This window comes from Choloepus didactylus, chromosome 4 (genome assembly GCF_015220235.1).
Source record: "Choloepus didactylus isolate mChoDid1 chromosome 4, mChoDid1.pri, whole genome shotgun sequence".
NCBI classification, from domain to species: domain Eukaryota; kingdom Metazoa; phylum Chordata; class Mammalia; order Pilosa; family Megalonychidae; genus Choloepus; species Choloepus didactylus.
In genome coordinates this window covers 36225393-36244224 of record NC_051310.1, presented here as the reverse complement: position 1 = coordinate 36244224, position 18832 = coordinate 36225393, and the positions used below count along the sequence as shown (strand labels likewise).

General features: G+C 37.2%; 1 protein-coding gene across 5 annotated transcripts in view; it reads left to right on the top strand.

Moving 5' to 3' along the window:
• The window catches only part of ZNF410 (zinc finger protein 410), a 64656-nt gene that overhangs the window by 22587 nt on the left and 23237 nt on the right, over nt 1-18832 (top strand). For all 5 annotated transcript variants that reach the window (XM_037832322.1, XM_037832321.1, XM_037832318.1 and 2 more), the window contains exons 4-8: nt 544-762; nt 1776-1967; nt 8678-8828; nt 9311-9492; nt 16392-16481. In XM_037832322.1, coding sequence (XP_037688250.1) covers nt 544-762; nt 1776-1967; nt 8678-8828; nt 9311-9492; nt 16392-16481 — 834 coding nt within the window. The remainder of the gene's footprint in view (nt 1-543; nt 763-1775; nt 1968-8677; nt 8829-9310; nt 9493-16391; nt 16482-18832) is intronic.

Below are 18832 nucleotides of genomic sequence, written 5' to 3'. Positions count from 1 at the left end.
GAATTATTTCTTTACATACAGCCTAAACCTAGAATTATAATGAAACATATTGATGATTCTCTTATATTTCAGTTTTTTCCTAGGCTGTGTTTTTTCTCTATCTCAGTACAACTGTCACATACATCTTGTAAAAATTAAGAGGAAGGATCTTTCCACAAGAAAAATAATGTAAAATTTAAATCCTATTCTTAAGTTGGTATTCATTGCATAGATTGACATTTTTCAAGTAACAAGCATTGATTTATGGCCTCAAAATATACAGAGTTCTAAAATGTCCAAATATGGATTGGTTGGTTATTAATTACTGCCAAGTGTCAGAGGAGTCTGTTCTTCACATTTTTGCTGACTCCTTTTAGAACTCAAAGCCATCTCCCTGTTCTTGTCTGAGGCAATTTTTGTATTTGTAAAAGGAAAACGCTGTGTGTTCCTTTGAGGGTTTAGATACTAAGGGATAGTATAAAGGTATTAGGTGCTATATATTAAAAGTGGTGAGCTCCTTGGAGATAGATGCTACATAAAGTTGTGGTATTTTCCCTGTACTAGATGATACTCCAAATCATACTAATTCCTCCAAGGAGGTCCCTTCCTCAGCTGTGTTGAGAAGCCTTCAGGTGAATGTGGGCCCAGACGGAGAAGAGACGAGGGCTCAGACAGTACAGAAGTCCCCGGAGTTTTTGTCAACTTCAGAGCCGCCTAGCTTGTTGCAAGACCTACAGCCAAGTGATAGCACTTCTTTTATTCTTCTTAACCTAACAAGAGCAGGTATTCTTTATCCTTTCCTGAATTCTACTCGGGCTTTAAAAAGGTGAGGGAGAGGGGCCAGCATACTTAACTTTATCATTTTATTTTTTGGAGAATTAGTGTAGTCTGGTGACCAGTTGAATGTGTGGAGTAAGAGGGAGGACTCTAGGATGACTCAGAAATTTCATGTTTGGGAAATTAAATCAGTGGTGGTGCCATTCACTGAGATAGTGAGCACAGGAAGAATAGGGGTTGGGGGAGGATGATTAATTGTATTTTGGGCCTGTCGATGTTGAGATTTCTGAGGGACATTCAGGAGAAGTGTTCTTTAGAAATTTAGAAACAGGGATTCAGAATTCTTAAGAGAGATCTGGTATGAAATAACTGGCTTTGGTGCTATCAGCATTCAGGAAGTGTACGAAACAATGAGCTGGATTCTTTCACTCAAGAGTCTGGAGCATAAATGAAGGCAAGGGTTGGACCCTGAGAAAAAAAACTTTTAAGAAGGGAGCAGAAGAATGGGAAGAAGCAGCTGGAGAGGGAGAGAATCATGTGGGGAAAGCCAAGGGAAGAAAAGGTACTAAGTGATGCAGGGTGGCTAATGATTCAAGGACTGGAAAAAGTACTTCTTTTTTTAAAGAAAAGTAAAGATGGAAGAGACGTAAGCTAGGACAGGTTTGCAGGCTACAAGGGAAAGCTGGCCTGTAGGAAGGAATAGGATGCAGATGGGAGATAGGAATTAACTGAAGGATACAGAAGGGATAACTGAAGGATGGGGTGGGGATATGAGAGGTGGGGGCTGGCTTGGTTGCCAGGAAGAACATTTTTGTCTCTGAAACGGGAAGAGTCAAGGTAAAGACAACACTGTAGGCTGGTACTGGAAAGGTGTTGGCCTAATCAGTCCTATAAGAATAGAAGCTTGAGGTGAGAGGTGAAGAACTGGAATACCTGGTGGGACATGGAGAGTTTCTTACCAGGGCAGATAAAAGGATTGCTTGATGGCTAACTTTCAAATATCTTCTTGTTTCTTCCAGGTTTGGGCTCTTCAGCTGAGCACTTAGTATTTGTACAGGATGAGACAGAGGATTCAGGAAGTGATTTTCTTTCCAGTGAGAGCACAGACAGTAGCATTCCATGGTTCCTTCGGGTTCAGGAGTTGGCCCATGACAGTTTGATTGCTGCTACTCGTGCACAACTGGCAAAGAATGCAAAAACCAGCAGTAATGGTGAGTGAGACGCCAGTGGCATTTTTCTTTCCAGTTTTCTGTGCAAAGAGATTTTTGATAATGCAATGGATCTAATTTTGAGATGAATATAAACCATGTTATTTTCTTGGTGAGAGCAGAGGCTTAGAAGTGTGTTTTGTTTTTTAAATCTTCTTTTCTATAAAATAACTTGACCATGCCATATTTGTGTGCAGAATCACCTAAACTAACATTCTCAATTCTCAAACTTAAAAAATGTAGAGTCTCTTCTAGGAGAAAAAAGCAAACAAACAAAAAAACCCTTACAGATCCTTGGTGTAATCTTGAATTGTTTTTATTGTAATGTTACTTAAATATGTAAAAACCTAGAATTTAGTATAGATTTCTTATACTTAGAACTCTTATACCATTATCAAATCAGAATAGTTTTATTAGTTAGATAGAAATAAAACTACAAAACCAATGAAAATAAAATTAAGTTAATGAGGCAGATGATGTTTTTGCTGAAATTAAATTGCTGCTCATAGCAATTCAGCAATTGGTTGTGATGGCTGAAGTGCTGCTGCTTTTCAGTCCAGCATGCCACTTCTCTGTTCCATTAATTCTCAAACTGTGGTTCCTGGCTCATTAGTATCACCTGGGAACTTGTTAGAAAAGCAGATTTCTCAGATCTTACCTTAGATTTACTGAATCAGAAACTCTTACCTCAGATTTATTGAATCAGTGGAGCCTATCAATCTCTCTTTTTTTTTTTTTTTTTAATCATCATTTTATTGAGATATATTCACATACCACGCAGTCATACAAAACAAATTGTACTTTCGATTGTTTACAGTACCATTACATAGTTGTACATTCATCACCTAAATCAATCCCTGACACCTTCATTAGCACACACACAAAAATAACAAGAATAATAATTAGAGTGAAAAAGAGCAATTGAAGTAAAAAAGAACACTAGGTACCTTTGTCTGTTTGTTTGCTTCCCCTACTTTTCTACACATCGATCCATAAACTAGACAAAGTGGAGTTTGGTCCTTATGGCATTCCCAATCCCACTGTCACCCCTCATAAGCTACATTTTTATACAACTGTCTTCGAGATTCATGGGTTCTGGGTTGTAGTTTAATAGTTTCAGGTATCCACCACCAGCTACCCCAATTCTTTAGAACCTAAAAAAGGTTGTCTAAAGTGTGCGTAAGAGTGCCCACCAGAGTGATCTCTCGGCTCGTTTTGGAATCTCTCTGCCACTGAAGCTTATTTCATTTCCTTTCACATCCCCCTTTTGGTCAAGAAGATGTTCTCCATCCCACGATGCCGGGTCTACATTCCTCCCTGGGAGTCATATTCCACGTTGCCAGGGAGATTCACTTCCCTGGGTGTCTGATCCCACGTAGGGGGGAGGGCAGTGATTTCACCTTTCAAGTTGGCTTAGCCAGAGAGAGAGGGCCACATCTGAGCAACAAAGAGGCATTCAGGAGGAGACTCTTAGGCACAAATACAGGGAGGCCTAGCCTCTCCTTTGCAGCAACCGTCTTCCCAAGGGTAAAACTTATGGTAGAGGGCTCAACCCATCAAACCACCAGTCCCCTATGTCTGTGGTCATGTTAGCAACCATGGAGGTGGGGTAGGCGAACACCCCTGCATTCTCCACAGGCTCCCCAAGGGGGCACTACATCTTTTTTTTTTTTTTTTTTTCCTTGTTTGTCTTTTTTCTTTTTTTTTTTTTTTTAACTTTCCCTTCTTTTTTCAAATCAACTGTATGAAAAAAAAAGTTAAAAAGAAAACAAACATACAATAAAAGAACATTTCAAAGAGACCATAGCAAGGGAGTAAGAAAAAGACAACTAACCTAAGATAACTGCTTAACTTCCAACATGTTCCTACTTTACCCCAAGAAAGTTACATACTATAGCGACATTTCAGTGAACTTGTTCCTACTACATCCATCAGAAATTAACAGACCATAGTCATTTCTGGGCATCCCCAGAACGTTAAATAGCTTATCTGTTCTTCTTGGATTATTGTTCCCCCTTCCTTAATTGCTCTCTACTGCTAGTTCCCCTACATTCTACATTATAAACCATTTGTTTTACATTTTTCAAAGTTCACATTAGTGGTAGCATATAATATTTCTCTTTTTGTGCCTGGCTTATTTCGCTCAGCATTATGTCTTCAAGGTTCATCCATGTTGTCATAAGTTTCACCAGATCGTTCCTTCTTACTGCCGCGTAGTATTCCATCGTGTGTATATACCACATTTTATTTATCCACTCATCTGTTGAAGGACATTTGGGTTGTTTCCATCTCTTGGCAATTGTGAATAATGCTGCTATGAACATTGGCGTGCAGATATCTGTTCGTGTCACTGCTTTCCGATCTTCCGGGTATATCCCGAGAAGTGCAATCGCTGGATCGAATGGTAGCTCTATCTCTAGTTTTCTAAGGAACTGCCAGACTGACTTCCAGAGTGGCTGAACCATTATACAGTCCCACCAACAATGAATAAGAGTTCCAATTTCTCCACATCCCCTCCAGCATTTGTAGTTTCCTGTTTGTTTAATGGCAGCCATTCTAACCGGTGTTAGATGGTATCTCATTGTGGTCTTAATTTGCATCTCTCTAATAGCTAGTGAAGCTGAACATTTTTTCATGTGTTTCTTGGCCATTTATCAATCTCTCTTTTACAAGCTTCCCTGGTGGTTCTGATGCATGCTAAAGCCTGAGAACCACTTCTCTGTTGAAACTACTCCTAAACCACTGCAAAATCAGCTGTTGCTCCAAAGCTTTGATTTTATTCGTTATCAAAATAATTAGTTCTGTTTGTGAGAACATAGTGCTGCTTAGAATGGCTCATTTTACCATTTTGGGAGGACTCTAAAATTCACATTCTTCCTGAGATGCTTTTGCTAATCTCTGGAGCCTGGAACTTTTAATCTTTGCATCTCCAATTTACATTGAGAAAGTAGTACCATGTTTGCCAATGAGAAGTGGTATAGGAAGGGAGCTTGTTTGAGATTCAGAATCTGAGGGCCTAGGATCCAGACCTGGCCCAATCATTTACTAGTTCCCTACTGTAGGCAGTTTAACCTCTCGTAGCTCAGTTTTCTCAGTTGAAAATTTAGAGATCATAGAGATCAGTTAACTTTCGTGAATGTGTTGTTACAGAGATTAAAGAAGATTCTATCTGGGAAATTCTTTATAATCAGCAAAGCATTGTGGAAATGTTTTTATTACTCTCGAAGTATATTATCTTGCTACCTAACAACCATGTTGTATGCCTGAATATAGAGCAAATCGAAAATATAAAGCAAGCTCCCATTTTCCCAGTGAGATCATTCCCTAAAAGCCTTTCTTTTCTAACTTCTTAGATATGTAAATATTTAGGCATATAGATAAAATTAAATATTGGAAGGTTCTTATTTGAAGTTTTTATTATTTTGGTTACATTACACATTTTAAATCATATTATATGACATATATTTTTATTTCTTTTTCCGCTAACGGGAACTGAAGTGATTTTATTCAACTTCTCTGCATTTTTTCATTTTTTTATTAGCGCAGTTAGTTGTAGATTTACAGAAAATGCATACATTTCCATGCATTTTGACATAAATATCTTCTTTGTCATTACTAAAGCCACCTTGTGAGTTCTGTAGCACAGTTTTTCGGAGTACATCATCTTTTCTTCCAGCTAAGTTGCTTGAAATACAGAAATATTTGTATTTTGTATATGATATGGTATATCACAAGGTTGGCAAAGGCCCATTGGCCAAATCCTCACCCAGTCATGCTTGTTAGTTACAAATTGTCTGTGGCTACTACAATTGAGGAATTGAGTGGTTGCAGTGGAAAACTGTGTGGTTCTCAAAGTCGAAAATATTTACTGTCTGGCCCTTTACAGAAAAGTTTGCTGACCTTGCTATATATGATACCCTCACTGGAAATTTTATCCTAAGTGCATAGTACCCTATTTTCATAATAGTAGGGTCTTTACAGTTTTTAGTGTTATCCAAAATTTGTAATTATGAGGTGTCGAATTTTTATCTCTTTTTTTTTTAAACCTGTTTCAGTAGGTAGTGTCTAAATATCTCAAACTATCCTTGGTTGAGGTCGTTTAAGCTAATGTCTTCCCCCAAACAATGCTTTGTTTTCAAAAACAAAGTAATCAAGGAAGCACTCTTTTTTTTTATCTTCATTTTATTGAGATATAGTCACATACCACGCAGTCATACAAAACAAATCGTACATTCGATTGTTCACAGTACCATTACATAGTTGTACATTCATCACCTAAATCAATCCCTGACACCTTCATTAGCGCACACACAAAAATAACAAGAATAATAATTAAAGTGAAAAAGAGCAATTGAAGTAAAAAAGAACACTGGGTACCTTTGTCTGTTTGTTTCCTTCCCCTATTTTTCTACTCATCCATCCATAAACTAGACAAAGTGGAGTGTGGTCCTTATGGCTTTCCCAATTCCATTGTCACCCCTCATAAGCTACATTTTCATACAACTGTCTTCGAGATTCATGGGTTCTGGGTTGTAGTTTGATAGTTTCAGGTATCCACCACCAGCTACCCCAATTCTTTAGAAACTAAAAAGGGTTGTCTAAATTGTGCATAAGAGTGCCCACCAGAGTGACCTCTCGGCTCCTTTTGGAATCTCTCTGCCACTGAAGCTTATTTCATTTCCTTTCACATCCCCCGGAAGCACTCTTTTGAGTGATTTTATAAGTATTCAAATATGAGGCAACTCACTCTTTTCTGAGATATATTTTTTCAAGGGAAAAAAATGTATCTTATATTTGATCATATATAGTAATCTTGAGTGGTTAATCAGGAGAGATTTCAAAGGTTTTTTAGTCTTGCTTATTCCATATTTTCATTTCCCCTGTTTTTTGATTATATCAGTATTTTCATTGTATTTACAAAATTTGATACACAAAGCCCCAACTGTCACTCAGGTAAATCTCTGGATTTGCATGGGGTTGATGGGAAATTTCCTTTATGCACTGTTGTGCTGTTTAAATTTTACCCATGTTCAGGTGTTACTTTTTTAATTAAACAACCTACATCGGACAATATTTTAAAAGAAAAAATTAATATTTAACAGAAGGCAGCTAGGTTCTGCTTTGACCTTGGAGCAATTAGCTTGATGACTAACATTTGGTGGAGTGCAGCAAGGAAAATGTAGGGCAGGGAGAGAAAAGGAATAACAGATGAGACAAAACTGATGTTAGTCAACTGTCAAGTTCTCAGAGTGTGATAGATACAACATATATATATTATTCTTGATTTTTGAGAGGGAAATTTGGAAATATAAATTTTATTTCTAAGTTATATAGAGAGGAATCATTAACTCCATATTCTTATAGCAGAGCTAAGTGGTTGTGAATGTTTTTCTCTGTTAGTGTCTAACTATATCTTGAAGAAAATCAGAGATAAGGAATATCATCTGCTAATCTGGAATTTATATAAATTTTTAATTAATTAGTTTCATTGAAATCTAAAAAAGGCACTGTGTGCTTCTCCTTTTCATTCTATTCAACAAAACTCCAGTAGATATTATCTCTAACTTTTTAAAAAAATTTTAATCAGCTTTATTGAGATATAATTTGTATGCAATAAAAATCACCAAGTTTAAAAAACATTTTATTATGGTAACATATATATATAACAAAAATTTACCATTTTAACCACTTTCATGTGTAGTTTTCAGTGATATTAATTACATTCACAATATCTTGCTACCATCGCCGCCATCTATTACCAAAACTTTTTTATCATTCCAAGCAGAAACTGTACGCATTAAGCAATAACTCCCCATTGCTCCAACCCTGACCCCTCATCACCTCTAATCTTTTTTCCGTCTCTTTGGATGTGCCTATTCTAGGTTTTTCTTATAAGTAGACTCATACAATATTTACCCTTTTGTGTCTGGTTTATTTTATTCACCGTGATGTTTTCAAAGTTCATCCATGTTGTAGCATGTATCAGAACTTCATGTTTTGTTGTCTGGCTGTATAATAATCTATTATATGAATATACCACATTTTATTTATCCATTCATCTGTTGATGGACATTTGGGTTGCTTGTATCTTTTGGCTATTGTGAATAACTTCCTTTTGTTTTGTTTTTTTAACATGGTTAGAAATAATTTTAAAAAATCAGCTAAGACTTTGCATTCTTAAATTTTTTATAACTAAAGAGGGGTGGTACAAGAAATCAGAAGGTGATTCTTATCCTCCAGAATGATAGGAAGAAGCCAAATTGACTTCAGAAGATGAAAATCCAAGCATGACTGTCTGTTAAAGAAATCTGTTATAAGCCCACCATTAAGCCAGAAAGGCCACTCCTCTTTAAAACGCAGGATTTTATTACCTGTAGCACCCCACCCATCAATCTGTGCAATGCAGAACAGGTTTAATTCTGCTTTTTGATATTTCTGATATAAAGCCAAATTGGACATTTCTTATATTTGTCAGAGAAGCCTAATCTTTTGGAACAAAGCAAGATGGTTTTTAGTAGTTCTCTGGAGTAAGGGCGTGGGAATGTAGAACACCCTCATTTCTATTGTTGAATGGATACAAAGAATGCTGGGGAAGATGAAAACAGATATCTGATTAGTGATCACTAGGGATAATCTATAGGAGCTTTATTGGTTGAAAAACAGCATCTGAGTGGGGTCCTTCCCTGGTTTACAAATGTGTGCCTCTGTTACAGGGGAAAATGTTCACCTTGGTTCTGGTGATGGGCAACCCAAAGATTCTGGGCCTCTTCCTCAAGTAGAGAAGAAACTCAAGTGTACAGTTGAAGGCTGTGACCGGACATTTGTGTGGCCAGCTCACTTCAAGTACCACCTCAAAACTCATCGGTGAGCAAATCTGAGATCCATACATGGAGCTCTAGAACTTTGATGCTTCCGGAGGAACTTGTCCCCTGGATTGACAAATAAAAGTTAGGCAAGGCTCCAGCTCACTTCTGGTTAAGAAGTCTTTTGTTCTTTAATGGAAAGATTTGCATTGTCTCATTTACCTTGTTCTTGACAAATGTTAAATAAGATATTTGGCACCTAAATGTCTTAGAGCAAGAGTTCTTAAATCTCATTATAAAACATAGTCTCTTGGAGTACTTAGTAAATATAATACATAATCCTGGGCCCCTTCTTAAACCTGTGAAATTAGTATTTCAAATGGTAGTGCCTGATCATCTGTATTTTTAACACTCTTCAGATGATTCTGATATATCTAGGTTTAGGATGTAATGTCTGCCATTGAGAATAAAGAGGCTCTTTGGCTTGTTCTCTCTAACAAAAGGTCTTTTCAGGTATTGTTGCTTATGTGATTACTTTTGCAGAAATGACCGCTCCTTCATCTGCCCTGCAGAAGGTTGTGGGAAAAGCTTCTATGTGCTGCAGAGGCTGAAGGTGCACATGAGGACTCACAATGGGGAGAAGCCTTTTATGTGCCCTGAGTCTAGCTGCGGTAAGCAGTTCACAACAGCTGGAAACCTGAAGAACCATCTGCGCATCCACACAGGTGTGTACAACCCCAGCATTCAGCGGAGGATCTGCTTGGCTCGGTGCCTGCTTGCCTATCTTAGGAAAGCCTCAGAGGAGGGGATGAAGATGAAGATCTGGGGTTCTTGTTAGAACTCTGAAGATGGTATTTCTTTTTCCAAAAGCCTCATGGCAGTTTTTGGTTCATTCAGTAACATTTATTGAGCTTTTTGTCAGATGGCAAGAAATAGGCAGTTTTTATTCCTGCCTCCAGGAGTCCAAAGTGTAGTAAGGTTATAAGACCTTCTCAGACAACAGTGATATAATGTGATATGAACAAAATCAGTCTGTTTTCAAATATGTATGAAGATTATGCAGATGTAATTTGGGGCAGTAACATTTGTTGAGTTACGCAAACCATACAGATCCTGTTCTAGGCACTAAATAGGGTAAGGTAGGGGGATATAATGTAAAAATTAAGATATAATCCCTGACTTCAAGGAGTTTTCTCTCTTCTTAGAGTCTCACAACATGGAAAACAAGAATGGGAAGTGATTTGTTTGGGGTCCAACAGTATGTTGATATCAAAGGGTCAAAATATAGATTCCCTGACTCTTAAGAATCAAAGGATGACCTTCCAAACCACTTGGTCAAGCATGTGTTAGTCTCTTGCCAGAGCTTAATCAGCATGTGTAGTTACTCTTCTCCACTTTCTTGCCACTTTGTCTTGTCTATGTTCATTCTTGCATTGCTGAAATGATAGCAGGTATAGTTAATGGGCATTTAAAAGATGAAGTCCAAGCTGAAACCACATTTGTTCAAGGCATGTCCCTCTGATTCCTTCTAGATTGACAGAAGTCCCCAAAACCACTGGATATATTTTAGGGCAGAATAGCTCTGTTCTCCGCTTTTTTGGGGGAGAATGAGCTATTTTTGCTCCAAGAAAGCAATTTAAATAGAGGAGCAAGAAAACTATCTAGCAGACTAGTTAAGTAAAGAAGTAGAGTTTACCAGGACTTACTGTTAAATTCAGTAATCTAGAATTCTTGTGCTCTTCATCATCTTTGTAGCATTTGTTAATTCTGACCATCTTAAAATTTTTTCTTTTAGTCAATTTATGGCCTAATTTTCTCCTTTCCCCCCCCCTTTCCTAATTTTTACCAGCTGTCGCCTTTGTTAGTCTCTTAATTGTTCACCAATTTCAGAATTTCAGCTTCCTCCCATTTCACTCAGTGTATTTGCTCTCAGCAATCTCATGCTTCAGTTTTGTCATTACTACCTGAATGCCTCACAGCTCTGAGTCTTAATAATAATAGAAGAATGAAAGTTAGCATTTGAGTCACTTTAATCTGTACCACGTATTGTGTTAAGCATATGTACATTATATTATTTAATTTTCAAATCAACTTTATGTATTAGATACTCTATATATTGATGAAAAAAACAGAAGTAAAATAACTTACCCAACAGTTGCACAGCTAGGAAATGGCAGAGCTTGGATTAGAATTCTGGTCTGACTCCTAAACTCGTCCTAGGGTTTTATTTTCAAATATAGACATCTCAGTTTATCTCAAATGTAAAATTGACCTAGGATCTTTATTAGTAGCAATGAAAATAATTAAAACTTTCATTTTAGGGGATTACTATGTGCCAAACACTGTGCTGAATATTTAATTTGCCTTATCTCATTTAATCCTCAAAATAATCATTTGAGATTGGTATTACCTCCATTTTATAGGTGAAAAACTGATTCTCAGAGAGGTTAAATAATTTGCTCCTTCTACTAAGTGGTATTGCCAGGATTTGAACTCAGGGCTGATGTCAAAACCCATGCTTTTACCCATTATGCTGCATTGCCCCTTGAACCTCCTCTTCCTTCTCATGTCCCTTACCTCAGTAAAATCACCATCCTCTCAGCTTCCAGATAGGGATACCATGTCACCTAGGCCAGCTTGATGCAGAGGTTTATGCTGTTAGAGTGATGTGGAATCTTTTTCTAAATTCTCTTTTTCTGAGTTTCTTTAGTCCAAATTGTTAACAGTTTGACCTTATTTATCAATAAGTAGGATTTTTTGTTTTCCTGAAATCTATTCTGTCCCGTGTGTTAGTGTATTGTTCTTTCATTCAGCAACTTTTTGAGTCCCTAGTATTCTGGGGAGGGTGTGAGAATACAAATATGCTTTCGAAAAACAAGACCACTAGGGAGTCACAAACATAAAACTGTGGTGCAGTCTGAAAGAGCAGTAAAATCTAGAGCAGTAAAATCTGTTCATTATAGGTTACAATGAGATAAGGAACTTGCATGAGAACGTAAATCGTTACACCATTTCCTTTATCAAGTTTTTTTTTTAAGCCCCATATATGTGGTGAAAATGCAGAAAATCTTGTTTTGAAAAAAATGTTAGCTGAGCTAAGCAATGTACTTAGGAACATAATGGTTGGTTTACATTTTGTTTCACGTTTCTTATTTCATTGTGATCTGATAATAGTTTGTGGATCAGCACTTTAAGTACCACTGAACTGAATCAAGAACCATCATGAAGTCTATGTAAGGTACAGCTCTACTCAACTGAATGATTAGTTTCTTAATTAGTGTTCTGTTTTGTTATTTTTATTCCCATGGAAACATGAGTTTTCTTAGGAAACTTGGCTACATATCATGAAATGTAACCACTTAGATACTGCTTAATGCCCTGCCACTAACTCTTAGGCTTTCTGGTACTTAAGCTTTTCTGATTGATGTGTTTGCTTTAGGTCACCAATTCTGCTCTTTTTGAGGCAGAGATTGATGTTATCTCCATTTTACAAATGAAAAACGGATTTTCAGACAGTGACAAAAGATATAAATTCTTTCCAACTTTAATTTGCATAGTAAGTCTTTATTAACACTTTTGAAGTCAACTTTAACTCATTACTGCAGTTATTTTCTAGTGTTCCTTACTGATAGTATCTCAGAGATCTCACTCTTAGCTCCCTCCTTCAAGGCCCAGCTCCTTTCATGGTAACAGCTACCTTGATAAATGCTAGCCTCACTTACCATTTCCTAAAATTGACCTGGGCATTCTAAGCTCAAGGCTCTGCTCACACTATTTCTGTGTTCCTAGAATTTCCTTAACCCTCACTTCAATCCTTATCATCTCTTAAGACCAGTCAAATTTAGTTTCTTTCAAATAATTACCATAATTGGAATTCTTGTCCTTTTTTAATGCTTAAGACACTTTGTAGAGGAATTGATGAAAGTTATTTCTGAATATATTTGTCTCCCACACTAGACTATGTCCTTGGAGGATAGAGACTGCATTTTTTATTTTTTATTTTTATTTTTTTTCACTTTTTATTTTGTAATAAATTATGGACTCATGGGAAGTTGCAAAATAGTACAGAGAGGCCCGTGTATCCTTCACCCAGTTTACCCCAAAAGCAACATCTTACATAGCCATTGTACAATATCAAAATCAGAAAATTAATATTACTGTCATCTAGTCTACAGACTTTATTCAGTTTTCACCATAAAGCTTTTGATCCTGTAGACAGCATTTTGAGTGAAGTATGCCAGAAACAAAGGCAAACACTAGAATGCCTCACCAATATAGACTAACTACAACGTGTAAACTCAGAATTGAATCTTAGAGCACAGCTTATCAGGGGGACGTTTATTATAACGGTCCCTAGATTGTAAGCTCTTACAGCAGTCACATCTATTCCTGATTGTAATGACTTTACCAGATCCTGAGATGCTGACCCATTTGTGTATAACCTGATCGATCCCTGGAACTTTGGGTATCTGTGTGACACCTGAAACTCAGAACTAGAACTAGGCAGATATGAATGTCAGTATTAGTGCATATAGCAACTGTTAAAAAAGCTGAAAAAGAGTCCAGACTTCAATTAGAGATATTAATGAAGCAGATGTGGTTAGTGCTAGGGCAAATCAGGCTAAAGGGTAAAGGATGATACTCTGTGTTTTAAAACTTCAAATTCCATGTAAGACCAAGGGAAGAGATGTTTACTTGGTGAACTATCTCATACAGTTTGTATTTAACTCATACAGTTTGTTCAAACACCATAATTACATGGAACTTTGAATAGGAAGTGAGACCTGGTAGGTTTGTATAGGTTAGTGTGAAATAGCGACACATCCCAAAGTAATTTGGGCAGAGAATAAATATATATATGCAGGGGCCCCTGAGGAGCTGGGGGAAAATGCAGAGGTGTTGGGCTTCCTCACCTGGATTGTTGCTTATGTTCTCACAAACATTGAGGACTGGCAGTTTGGTATACTGAGCCCTCCATCTTGAGGCTTGCTCTTATGGAGCTCATTACTGCAAAGGAGAGGCTACACCTGCTTATAATTGTGCCTAAGAGTCTCCCCGAGTGCCTCTTTGTTGCTCAGATGTGGCCCTCTCTCTCTAGCTAAGCCAATTTGGCAGGTGAGCTCACTGCCCTCCCCACTATGTGCGATCTGACTCCCAGGGGTTTAAATCTCCCTGGCAATGCAGGATATGACTCCTGAGGATGAATCTAGACCCAACATTGTGGAATTAAGAACATTTTCTTGACCAAAAGAGGGGTGTGAAATGAAACAAAATAAAGTTTCAGTGGCTGAGAGATTCCAAATGGAGTCGAGAGGTCACTCTGTTGGGCATTATTACGTGCTATATAGATAACCCTTTTTAGGTTTTAATGCATTGGAATATCTAGAAGTAAATATCTGAAACTATCAAACTGCAACCCAGTAGCCTTGACTCTTGAAAACAATTGTATAGCAATATACAATATGATTGTGAAATCCTTGTGGATCACATTTCCTTTATCCATTGTATAGATGGATGAGTAGAAAAATGGAGATGAAAACTAAATGAAAAATTGGGTGATGGTAGGGGGGATGATTTGAATGTTCTCTTTTTACTTTTATTTTTTATTATTTTTACTTTTTCTGGTACAAGGAGAGCATTCCAAAAACAGATTGGGGTGATGAGTGCACAACTGTATGATGGTACTGTGAACAGTTGATTGTACACCACGGATGACTGTATGATATATGAATATACCCCCATAAAAATTATTTTTAATTGGGGTATAATATACATAACAAAAATCATTTTAACCATGTTAAATGGGCAATACTTTGACATTAAGTACATTGACTATACTCTATAACTTTTACCACTATCTATTTCTGGACTGTTTTCATCATTCCAAACCAAAACTCATACTCATTTAACAATAACTCCCCATTCTCCCTTACCCCCACTCCTGGTAACCACTATTCTGCTTTCTTTCTCTATGAATTTGTTTATTCTAATTATTTCATGCAAGAGAAATCATATAGTATTTGTCCTTTTGCATCGGACTTATTTCATGCAATACGATGTCTTCAAGGTTCATCCATGTTGTTGTATGTACCAGCACTTCATTTCTTTTTACATTGTATGGTTACACTACATTTTGTTTCTCCATTCATTGGATGATGGATACGTGGGTTACTTCCACCTTTTGGCTGTTGTAAAATAATACTGTGATGAATATCTGAGTTCCTGCTTTCAGTTCTTGTAGCTATATACCCGGGAGTAGAATTTGCTGGGTCATATGGAAATTCTATGTTTAACTTTCTGAGGAACCGCCAAACTGTTTTCCACAGTGGCTATACCATTTTACATTCACACTAACAATGTATGAGGGTTGCTATATCTCCACATCCTTGCCAACAATTATTTTCCATTTTTAAAAATAGTAAATATCCTAGTGGGTGTGAAGTGGTATCTCATTGTTTTAGTTTTCATTTCTCTAGTACTTACGATGTTGTGCATATTTTCATATACTTATTGGCCATTTGAATATCTTCTTTGGAGAATGTCTCTTTAAATCTTTGGCCCATTTTTGTTACTAAGTTGTAGGAGTTCTTTATATATTCTGGATATTAAACCCTTATCAGATATATGGTTTCCAAATATTTTCTCCCATCCCATGGGTTGTCCTTTCACTGTCTTGATAATGTTCTTTGATGCACAAACATTTTTAATTTTAATCAAGTCCATTTTTATCTGTTTGTTCTTTTGAAACTTACATGTTTGGTATAAAATCTGAAAATCCTTTGCCTACTACAAAGTCCTGAAGATATTTCCCTACAGATGGGGGTGGTAGCCACTACACGGAGGGTGAAATTCATCTATTCAGCACACAGTTTGTCAGCCTCTTCCTCTAACTTTTCCCTGGTTGCTGCACAGTGTTCCACTAGACTCCAGAGTTTCAAAATAGTTGATTTAGACAGTTCCTGCCAATTGTGAAGGTGCTGATTCCTAGAGATTCCTACTCTGCCATGCTTCCCCATCTTTGATTTTTAAAATAACTAAAGTAATATATACTTATTATAGTAAATGGAAAAACAGATTAAAATAAATCATGCATAATATCACCACCTGAATATGGCCACTTTTAACTTATCATAACAGACTTTTCTTTATACCTTTGTGACTAAAAATCTGTTTTTATTTGTTTACTGTGTAAAATGGGATTGAGTAATACCATTTTGTAACCTTTAGAAATATGTACTTTTATGTGGAGCTACAAACTGAATCTCATTAAGAATTGATGGAAAGTAAAAATCTTTATAGCATATAAACTCTTAATCTCAGAGGGGAGGGGATGACTAAAGAAAGTAGATCATGGCACCTGGAGGGGTTAGCCTTTGAGCCAGGAGGGGAGAGGGAAGTATGAAGCTCAGCGGCAGCTGCTCTAAGGCAAAGGTCAGGGCTGTCTGGTGGGCAGGAGATCATTGAGGGTTGCAGCTTGGTAGGCATCCAGTTGAAATTATACAGTGTGAATTCAAGAAATCGGACTAAGTCATTGGGCACTGTATAAGGCTGATAGGTAAAGAAAGCACTAGACAGTCAATTCAGCAGGAGATTGAATCTTTCTGTTCTTATTTCCTGTCTCTAGGAGAGAAGCCTTTCCTTTGCGAAGCTCAAGGGTGTGGCCGTTCCTTTGCTGAGTATTCTAGTCTGCGAAAACATCTGGTGGTTCACTCAGGTACTAGAACGGGTACCCTTTGTAGATTGCAGGAAAGGTGGAGAAGTTGGTGGTGGTGGTGGGGTTAATAAGGAAATCTTAAAATAAACAAAATTCTTCACCATAAAGGTAAATAAAGCTTTCTCCTCATCATGATAGAATCAGAAATCAAGGGCCTTGATAATTAGATCCAAAGGGTCTTACAATCAGGAGAAAAACATTTAATTGTCCTTTTTATTTTCACCTGTACCATTGAGCTGCTTTTTCATCCAGAACTTTTTTTGAGGAGATAGGAAATTTGCTTGGCAGTGTGCTGGGTGCTTTATAAGTGACATCAAATATGGATCCTGTTCTTTAGGAATTAACATTTCCATTCCTCTCAGAAGGATTTCTAATCAGAAGAAAGGATTGTTATCAGTGACAGCAGCCCCAATAAAATTACTGCCTTCTGATAATGGGTCTTTTTCAGTCCCCATTTTTCATTTTGGCAAAACTATGCCTTTGGCAGCTAGAGCCACAAATTTATTCCCTGAAGTATAGATGAAGAGAAAAGAGTAAGATTTGGTGACTCATGTTCTGTTTTGCAGCCTTAAATTAATTCCCTGTAATTCTGTTTGTTTGCTCACTTTATGCAAATGACCTGGTCTTCCCTGCTAAAGATGTCTTTCAAAATATCTGAACATATTCTACTGCAGCCAGACCTTGTAAGCTCAATAGAAAAGCTGAAGTGATATCTTTTTCCCTTCCCAATGCCATCCTCCCAAACAGAAGTCAGTTACAGCCCACAGAGAATCTGTGTCTTGTGAGAGAGAATGTTTGTCATGGGGCCTGGTAAGTTACATTGAAAGCAAGGCTAGAAAGATAGCTCAAGAAAGGCCTAATGGGAGATTTTGTGTTATTTATATATTGTGTTACCACAATAAAAAAATTGTTTAGAAGATGGGGAGAAAAGGTCTAGAATGCCATGATGCAGAGTTTGTAGAGTTTACGGAAGGTGTACTCTATGAAAACTCTGCTTAATGCAGATTAAACTGGCAATGATGCATAAGCTGAGTTGAAGCAGAGAGACAGAGGCAACTGTTTTAGTCTGGTTAGGCTCCAGGGTGTAGCAGGAAGCATGAAAAGAGACCCAGTGGAAGAATCAACTTGACTTTACAGCTGACTGGGTGTAAAGTGAAACACTGCCAGCAGGTGAAGACTACTGGTTCAAGAGGTGTGGTAGTGAAGATAAGGAGAAAAAGTTGGCCTCAGTTGTCTCATACAAGGAGAGGTTAGCTCATGCAAGAAGAGGTTAGCTCATACAAGGAGAGGTTAGGGAAGTGTTGGAAGAGACTATGAGTGTTTATGGGAACCTGTAAGTAGAGTACCCTGTAAGCTTCTCGAAGGTTAGAAAATTCTTGACACATGATAAGTTTTCAGAACTAGTTGATTGACTGAATGAACCAGTTAAAGTCAATAGAAGGATTGGGAAGCAGTGTATGAGGAACAAGCTGAGAGTACATAGTATAACTTTTTGGTAGACCTATTAAGATTTCATGGCTTCCCTCCAGTATTGCTCAAAAATCTAAAAACTAGATACATGGTGAGAAAATGGGCCATGAAAGTTACTCAGAGCTGAGACTTACCAAAGCAGAAATGAACTCAAGATTCCAGAATGGAATCAGGTAATTGTTAAAATGGCTGACTGTGGGGACAAAAAGGAAGCCAGAAATGGAGGAGTGGAGAGAAGAGACTGTAGGTTATTTACGAATAGAACAGCAATGTAATTCAGTGGGTCTGAGGGAGTTGGAGAGGTGTAATCAGAGATGCGAATTTCAGAGTTGAGATCTTAGGGGGATGAAGCAGTTTTTTATGTGATGATAAACTCTAAGCAGAGGTGGTAAACTGGTAGCCTGTGGGCTAGATGTGGACTTCAGATATATTCAGCTTAGCCTGTATAGTGTTTTTATTTTATTTTATTATGTAAAATTTCAAACTTACACAAAAACTTTTACTTACATAACAAAAATGCTATCATATCTGTCAAAATTAGTGATAATTCCTTGGTTTCATTTCATGTCAGTCCAACAAACTTCAGTTTTTTCCAGTTGTTTCAAAATGTCTTTAAAGTTGGTTTGTTTAAATCAAGATCCATCAAGGTCTAGTACTGCACTTGGTTAACAAGTCCTTTTTAATTTAGGTCTGTTTTTTTGCTCACTTTTTTTTTCCATGCCATAGGCTTGTTGCAGAATAATCATTTGGGTCATATAGAATGTCCCATATTGTGGATGCTGGTTTGCTTCCTTTTATGTACTTTAACTTGTTGCCCTTTATTTCCTATAAACGGAAGTAATGTTTTAAAGAAAAACTTGCTTAAATTCAAGTTCAGAGTT